An 8924-nucleotide genomic window follows, 5' to 3' on the forward strand; every position below is an offset into this window, starting at 1 on the left:
TTACTATGTTGGTAGTGTAAGAAATGATAACATATTGTTGAAATATGTCAACATTTTTATGATGTTCCTATTTGTTCCCATGTTTGGTGATTTTGTTACCAATTAATATGTGATATGTTACCATTTAAAACGATTCTGAAAATGGTAACATATTGCACAATTAAGTATGTTGATATTAAGATTTGTTTTTCATGTTTGAGAATTCGATAACCATTTATTACTGAATTGTTGTTAAATATTTTGAATATGGAATTAATGAAGAAGATGTGAAAAACATAAAGTAATTATGGAATGAGATAGTACAAAACTTAAGTATGTTATCATTGTAAGCCTAATTGTTTAGCTTGTTTTTTTTTTTTTTAATTCCGAAGGTAAAGATGAAGATAATAAGATTTGAAAAGTAAAGATTAAAAAAAATGTGGAAGCAATTGGTAGAAGGAATTAGTAGATGTTTGTTTGATGTATAGGAGTAGGGTTAATGGGATACAGGGTAAATTGAATGGTATATATTCGACTCGTCGCAAATTTGTGATGGATAGTGGTCACAATTGAGAATTTGTGTTTGTGATAAACTAAAGTTAAAAACCGTTAACAAAGAAAAAAAACCCTAATGCTCTCCTGAGAAGCGATTTTGCCGACCACGTAAAGGTGAATCTCTTGCATTAATGGCGAGAAATTCAGCCTCAAAGTCTGCAAAGTTACGCAATATCACGAGGAGGAAAGGGGTAACATCTAAAGAGAAGACTAAGGTTACTCGAATAACTAAAAAAGCGAACCCTATACCAAATGATGAGGAGGCAGTGAAGCATGGTAGCATGCAAAATATCGTAGGCATCCCTGCTTTCTCCTTGGATGATGCAGAACCAATGAAAGAAAGTGACAACGCATCACAAGGAGATGAAGTATCAGGTACTGAGGAGCTGGGAGAATGGGTGCACGTATCCAAGACTAAGAGTCCAAAGGTGATAGAAGAGGCAGAACCATTGCTTCAATTATCAGACGAGGACATGCATGATGAACTAGAATATTGGAAGCAAGCTGTATATGGCTATGTTTTGGGAGCCAACCCACCCATGGCGGTCCTAGAAGGGTATTTGAGGAGGATATGGCACAAGCATACTATAGACAAGATTTCATTCATGCCTAATGGGATATTTATTGTCAGATTTAACACGAAAGACATGCAGGAACATGTATTGAATGCAGGACACTATTTATGTGACAGTAAACCCGTCATAATTAAGCCATGGCAGGAGAATGTGGCACTGGAAAAAGAGCATGTTAAGAATGTACCAACATGGTTAAGGCTGCATCATTTACCATTGAAATTTTGGGGACAAAGTTTGCCAAAAATTGCAGGACTGGTAGGCAAGTATATCCAAAAGGATAATGCAACAGAGATGAAAACTAGATTAGCCTATGCTAGAGTCCTGGTAGAGGTACAAATTGATCAAAAATTCCCTGAAACAGTTAAATTTCATGATGAAAAGAAGCATTTGGTGGAGGTTAAACTTGAATATGAGTGGAAACCAGTGCTGTGTACTAATTGCAAGACACTGGGGCATGACCACAGCACCTGCAGAAAAGGGAAAAATCAAACTACTCACAAAGTCCAATTAATTAAACCTGTTAAGCAGGTTTGGAGGAAAGTGGAGAAGCCAAAAATTGCAGATCAGGCAAGTAATGAAAATACTTTAGTCACACCTAGAGTCCATGCACCCAGGGTGGAGGAAGAGCCTATTCTGGTTCAGATTAAAGAATTCCCCCCATTGCCAATGCATACACCAGTAAAAGAAGGAGGGAATACTGTAGTGCTCCTTCCTGATTCAAAGAGAGAAGGGCAAAGAATCGGGGGACACCCCATCCATAACCCTGATCAATGATTAAACTAGGGTTTTGGAATGTGCGGGGTATGAATAGGAGGAGTAAGCAGCAAGTTATAAATAGATTTTTGATAAATAATAATGTTAATTTCTTTGCTTTATTAGAGACTAAAATCAAACCAAATAAATTGCACACAACCATGAATTCCTTTAGTAACTGGAGTATTTCTACAAACTCAGCATATCATCAAGGAAGCAGAATTTGGATTCTTTGGTAGGTTCATGAATGGGATATAGACTTTCTGGAGTATGATGCCCAATATATCCATATGACAGTGCTTCATAAGAGTACCAACAAACGTTTTCATGTCACCATGGTCTATGATTTCAATGGAAGCACTGAGAGGCAGTCTCTTTGGGCTAATTTAAGCAGGCTAGCCAATAACATTTCAGGGACATGGGCCATTGGAGGAGACTTCAACTGTGTGTTGACTGAGGATGAAAGAGTGGGCGGCTCCTTTTCTAGGCAGGATGCAGAAGACTTCAGGCAATGCTTGCATCAATGTGAAGTGATAGATAGCCCGGCCATGGGAGCTTTATACACTTGGAATAACAAACAATGCCCTACTGATAGGGTATACAGTAGACTGGATCGTTTCCTGGTGAGCCAGGATTGGCTCAATGAATTCCCTCTTCTGTATGCACATTTTTTGCCTGAGGGGACCTTTGATCACACTCCTTGTGTAGTACAGGCCAATCTAACTGATGAAAAGAGAGCCAGACCTTTTAAATATTTCAATATGTGGAGTCTGGCTCCCAACTTTAAAGAGATTGTTCAAGCTGGATGGAACTGTATGCAAACTGGAACTAAGATGTATGAGCTGGCTAAGAAATTGAAGAACCTTAAGCAAGGGCTCAAGCAGCTGAACAAGAACAGGTTTGCTGATATTGAGAGCAATGCTGAGGTGGCTCTCACTAAACTAAACAAAATTCAGCAAAGATTGGGAGTGAATCCTCAGGACCTAGACCTAATTCAACAGGAATGTGAGGCCAGAGAGAGCTACCAGCAGTTGGCTGAGGCTCAGAATCAGTTCCTGCAACAAAAGGCAAAGATGAAATGGACTGCAGATGGGGATGCAAATACTTCATTTTTTCATGGGATTTTGAAAACTAGGAGGAGGCAAAATCAGACAGTCCAGATTACTGATCATTAGGGAAATCAACATACTGATAAGAAGGGTGTTCAGGAGAGTTTTCTAAGGATCTATACCCAGCTGTTAGGCCAGTCTCACCCCACAACTCCTGTCAGCTCTAGAGTAGTACAGCAAGGTAACAAATGTGATGAGTCTCACCACCAGATTTTGCTAACACCAGTTACTGATGCAGAAATCAAAAGCACTATCTTCAGTATCCCCAATGACAAAGCTCCGGGTCCAGATGGTTATTCTAGTCAATTCTTTAAACCTAGTTGGGACATTGTTGGAGGAGATGTCTGTGCTGCTGTCCATGAATGTTTTAGGAATGGCAAAATGCTTAAGCAATTGAATGCTACTAATGTTACTTTAATTCCTAAAGTGTCAAACCCTTTGACTGTTATGCAATTCAGGCCCATAGCATGTTGTAATGTGGTATACAAATGCATTTCAAAACTTCTTTGTTCAAGACTTGCTCTGGTTCTCCCTCACTTAATTTATGTCACTCAAGGAGGTTTTATTCAAGGTAGAAGCATAATGGAGAATATACTTATCTGCCAAGATCTTGTTAAACTCTATGGAAGGAAGAGTGTATCATCTAGATGTCTATTCAAAATAGACCTGCAGAAGGCTTATGATTCTGTGGAGTGGAGTTTTCTTTTTCAGATGATGCAGGAATTGAATATCCCAACTGGTTTTATTGCTCTTATTAAGGAATGCGTTACAACTGCAACTTACACCTTGAATTTGAATGGAGATAGCTTTGGCTGGTTTAAGGGACAAAGAGGATTAAGGCAAGGGGATCCTTTGTCCCCCTTGATTTTTACAATTTGTATGGAATATCTTACCAGACTGCTAGCTTATACTACCTCTACAATGAAGTTCAGGTTTCACCCTCTTTGCAAGCCTATGAAATTGAGTAGCTTAATGTTTGCAGATGACTTGTTGCTTTTTTCTAAAGGGGATGTGGGTTCCATTATGATACTGCTACGCACTTTCTCAACCTTCTCACAAGCATCAGGACTCCAGATGAGTTGAGGAAAATCGAATGTGTACTTTAATGGAGTAACTAGTGAAGTCAGAAGAGAAATAGTACAGGTGTCAGGATGCATTGAAGGCAAACTACCATTCAAATACCTTGGGGTGCCAATTAAACCATCTAAATTATCCATCAAAGATTGCCAACCATTGATTGATAAAGTTTTGGAGAGGATTAGACAGCTGGGAACCAAAAAACTCTCGTATGCAGGGAGACTGGTGTTGATAAAAGCAGTATATAGAACCCTGCACTCCTACTGGGCTTCTATTTTCATCATTCCAAAGGCAGTGCTACTCAAAATTGAAGCAGTCTGCAGGAATTTCCTGTGGCATGGAGGGACTGAGTATGCTAGGACCCCTACTGTAGCCTGATCAAAAATTTGTACTAATCGGAAGGAGGGGGGACTTGGACTGAGAGATGAATACAGTTGGAATAAAGCGGCAGTTGGGAAACTGGTTTGGTGGATTCAGGCTCACCCATCTAAACTGTGGGTGCAATGGGTGCATAGTGTCTACCTGAAGGGGCAAGAATGGGAGAATTATAGCCCTCCCCAGGATGCCAGTTGGACTTGGAAAAAGGTTTGTAAATTGAAGCAGGAGTTTCACCCAGCATATCACCAGAATGAATGGACAATGGTACCAGGCAAGGAGTATACTATCAAAAAAGTATATAGCTGGTTAAGGCAAAACGGCCAGGATGTAAGCTGGTATCATATTGTTTGGACCAAATGGTCAATTCCCAAACACAGTTTTATAGCTTGGTTATACTATCAGCAAGGGTTTAATACCAAAGACAAGCTTTTCAGACTTGGTATAAGCCCTGACAGCAGCTGTTGTATTTGTGCTCAAGAGGAAGAGTCACCTCATCACCTCTTCTTCCAAAGTGCCGTCTGACAGAGAATCCTTCGAGAATACAGAAATGGACGGGAGTAACAATGTCTAATGCCAATACTCGGGGGTGGCAACACAGAGATTTACTAGATCAAGAATGGAATTTTGAATAGCATCCTCAATGCTTTGCCATGTACTATATCCTGGAAACAAAGAAATGCGAGCGGACATGAGGGTGTTATTATCACTGGCGGTGTGTGTGGTAATGATACAAGCGGATATCGGGAGCGGGATCAAGCAAAGAAGTGCGGGGGACAATGTCCAGGAAAGATAAACAATGGTTAGAGAAGATAATGCAATAGCTGATATGGTCTTATATGCCTTATGGTAGCTGAGTTTGTGATAGGAATATGGACTGTGAACAATGTATACTATATATGGTTTTTTGAGCATCAATATATTTTTTATATTTTACAAAAAAAAAAAAAAAAAAAAAAAAAAACTAAAGTTGATTTTGACCTCCAAAAACGATAACGTCGCATGTAGAAAAATGGTGGGAGTACATGAGAATGGCAACTTGAAAACTCAATACTAAAGACTAGAGCAGGGGCGGCCAATGAGTTTTGGTGGCCCTGTTCAACATCTAAAAGTGAGGCCTCGATACATAAATAAGTTCATTTTCAAAGAAAAGCAATCTAAATTTGTCGTTTTAGGAAAAAATACATCATAGAAAGCAATATATTATTCATAAAAAAGTAGACAATAAAACAATCTCCAACGACATTATTGATTTTGTTTGAATATTTTCTACTTCCTTGCATTTTGAGAAGGAAACTCTAGCACACATGACGGAAAATTTAACAATTAGCAGAAGACCGAAACATATAAGCAAATGAGCAATTGAGAAAGAAAAAAAGACTGAGAAGTCACCCAGGTTATTGAGGCACAACCACACAATTCATTATCGACTGAATTCCAGTAAATATATACAATTAACTAAAGAAAAAGTTAGTATTAACAACAAAAATTGAAATTAAAGAACCAATGAAAAAAGAAAAAAAAATTAAACAGACAACAACTTTCTGATAGGACCGTCCTATAGCATAAGACGGCCTAATAGAAGAAATGAGGATTAAAGCCTATGAAAATGGGGAGATGATGAAGAAGTAAAGTTTGGGATTCGAAATTGAAAAAAATGCCGAGATTTACTAGTAAGCCGGAACAAATGCTTTACTGCTGAAGCCCATAACAAATGAGGGTTTGTCATTTGTTTTAAGGCAAGAGTAAATTTTGGGCCTTAAGAGTTTATCACTTGTTTTATTAGGTCGTTGTATATTGGGTTAGGATTAGTAGTAATTTTTCTTTTTAGCTAGGAAGTGGATCAAGAAATTTTTGGCTCCTTGTACACTTGAGCCCCGGTACAAAGAGCTGAAATGCTCTATATATGGGCCGCCCCTGGACTAGAGTATGATCGGATGGTCAATACCTGATCGGTACCGCGGTACCCTACGATGATCACCTTTGCTTCATGTCCTCCGAAGTCCCAATGTACTTAGAATAATGACAGTGACATGAATGTTATTGGGACTAACCGGTGGTGGATATTGGCTCTCTTGTATCCGTACCTAACAAGAAAAACTCGTACCTATATCTGTCCACAACCCATCATGGGTAAAAGTTTCTAAAACCATACCCGTTCCAACGGGTGAAAATATAAAACCTTACCCACCCGCTTACCCATTAACTCGCAACACCATAATTTTATTCGATAAATTCGGTGGTTTAATTAATAACTAATATTAATTTTCATTTTTAAAATTTATCTTTATAATCTTAGTTTTTACCAAAAAAGTTAGTAAAAAAACTTTATAAAATAGTTATTACTCCCTCCTATTCACTAACATCTTCCACATTTCCTAAACCGGAAAATTCACATAGATCTTCCACTTTCCTTATTTGTCTATCATTTGTGGTTAATATTACATGTAACCCCACATTCTCTCTCCTACTTTCATTTTCCTCCACATATTACCACTCCATTAAATATTGGTACAAAAACAATGTGGAAGATCATATATATCAGTAGGTCTCATGAGAGACCGTCTCCCACTAATTTAGTGGGAGACATAGTAGGGAAAAAAGGAATTCAGTGGGTCCCCCACCCCATCCTGTGAGAGGTCTCTTAATAACGCTATTGAGAGACCGTCTCTTCGAATCTTTTGTGCATATAGAATAGGAGGGAGTACATTATATCTGATGCAGGAGCATACTCGGAAAGAGCAAAAAACACGGGTTACTTGGTGAGCAAGCGAGGGAGCTAGATTACTTGGCATGCATGTAACACAGATTCCAAGTCTGAGTTGTGGCATGCAAGTAACATTATATCTAAACTGACTCTAGATCTAATCTTAGCTTAGACAATAAGCTATCTCTTAACTCTTTTCTAAACTAACTACAAAACTTATTTAAATAGTAATTAAAAATACAACCAGATTTGAAATAAGCTAATTAAATTAGAATGAGGATATAAGCAAACATTTCCCGATCTTATTCAAAATTAAATAAAATAAGCTAAAATTAATTCCACACAGTTTAAACCGTGTCTCCACACTTTGGACTTAAAATCCATATTACTTGCATGCTAAGTAATCCAACTTCCTTGATCACCAAGTAACCCGTGTTTTTTACTGCCTCGTTCAGATGACCGACCTACTATGAATCTATGACAATCCCTGTTAGTCATTACTCCCTATATAGTTTGAAAACCTATGACACATAATAAATCCCTGTCTTAATGAAGTGGGAAACTATTAACACAGCTTAGTGGTAAACCAATCCTACGCGATTGTAACACTCTTTTTTCAAGGAAACTTGGTCGACATGGTATTTATGAATATTTATTAAACTTTTAAATTTAGCTTATTATTGGACTATATGTCTGATTACATTAAATGATGTAGTTTCTGAAGATAAACGATAAAGTTTTTAAGTTTTGTTTAAAAATTATGAATTTTATTATAAAATTTATGAGATTTATGATACGTTTTTAGAGTTTAATTGTACGAATTATGATTAACATAATATTTGCTAACCAAGTTATTTTATACCCAGGGGTCATTCACTACTACTATTAGTTTCACTATTTTCCGTTATTAATTTTGCGGTTTGAATGTTTTCTCAATCAAAATATAAGAAAAAGAGAAAAATTAATAAATTGACAATTAAATTTAGCTTAACCCTATTACTTTAGCTAATTGTGAGATGAAACCCCTAAAATTTAGATTGTAACAATTAGGTCCCAAAAGTTATGCGAAAGGTGAAATTAAGCCCCTTACCCAAAATGTCACGAGGAATTCATTTTCTTATATCACAAAAAGTCAATTAGGTTATATTTTGTTTAATGAAAAGTGCAATTTTTTTTAAAAGAAAAAAAAATGTAAACAAAGATAATGTTTTACAATTCTGGAAAAATAAAAACTTTAGTTTTATTTTACTATTTTCGAGAAATTTGTCATTTTTATTAAAATATATCTCTAATACCCAAAACATTAAGCATGTACGGAGTATATTTTTTGTATGTCTCCTATCTTGACTATTTTGTTTTTTAAATTATATATATATATATATATATATATATATATATATATATATATATATATATATAGAGAATTAGGATCACATGAGTCCACCCTATCTTTTTGAGTCCCGTGAGTCCACTTATGTATCACACGCTCTACACAAAAATATCACGATTTTTTTTTATGAATAATTTTTTTTTTTTGATTTTTTTTTTTTTAGTCTAAGCTGTGATATTGTTTAGTATAACCTGTGATATTGTATCTGAGTATGTGAGTCCAGTAAAGAGTATCACAAGTTATACAAAACAATATCACACCTTACAATAAACAATATCATTGGTTGTACTAAACAATATCACGGGTTATACTATACAATATCACACCACTGAATCTATGCTACGTTTTCTAAATGACTAAAAAACAAAGCTAAACTGAGATCACAATCCAAAATCCGACATATG

General features: G+C 36.5%; 1 protein-coding gene across 1 annotated transcript; it reads left to right on the forward strand.

Annotated features, from left to right (window-relative positions):
• The first annotated feature begins 2197 nt into the window (after positions 1 to 2197).
• LOC141652882 (uncharacterized) lies at positions 2198 to 4948 on the forward strand. Its single transcript, XM_074460497.1, has 4 exons — positions 2198 to 2929; positions 3038 to 3903; positions 3978 to 4068; positions 4451 to 4948. Exons 1-4 carry the CDS (start codon positions 2198 to 2200, stop codon positions 4946 to 4948), a joined length of 2187 nt encoding a protein of 728 aa, XP_074316598.1.
• The last annotated feature ends 3976 nt before the right edge of the window (positions 4949 to 8924 follow it).

Source organism: Silene latifolia, chromosome 1, assembly GCF_048544455.1.
Source record: "Silene latifolia isolate original U9 population chromosome 1, ASM4854445v1, whole genome shotgun sequence".
NCBI classification, from domain to species: Eukaryota; Viridiplantae; Streptophyta; class Magnoliopsida; order Caryophyllales; family Caryophyllaceae; genus Silene; species Silene latifolia.

Excerpts from the sequence above, each read along its gene's own strand:
- LOC141652882 (XM_074460497.1), top strand. The coding sequence starts at position 2,198 with ATGGTCTATGATTTCAATGGAAGCACTGAGAGGCAGTCTCTTTGGGCT. Across the intron at positions 2,930-3,037 it reads ATCAGTTCCTGCAACAAAAG|GGAAATCAACATACTGATAA; the intron begins GCAAAGATGAAA and ends ACTGATCATTAG. Across the intron at positions 3,904-3,977 it reads ACCTCTACAATGAAGTTCAG|GGGATGTGGGTTCCATTATG; the intron begins GTTTCACCCTCT and ends TTTTTTCTAAAG.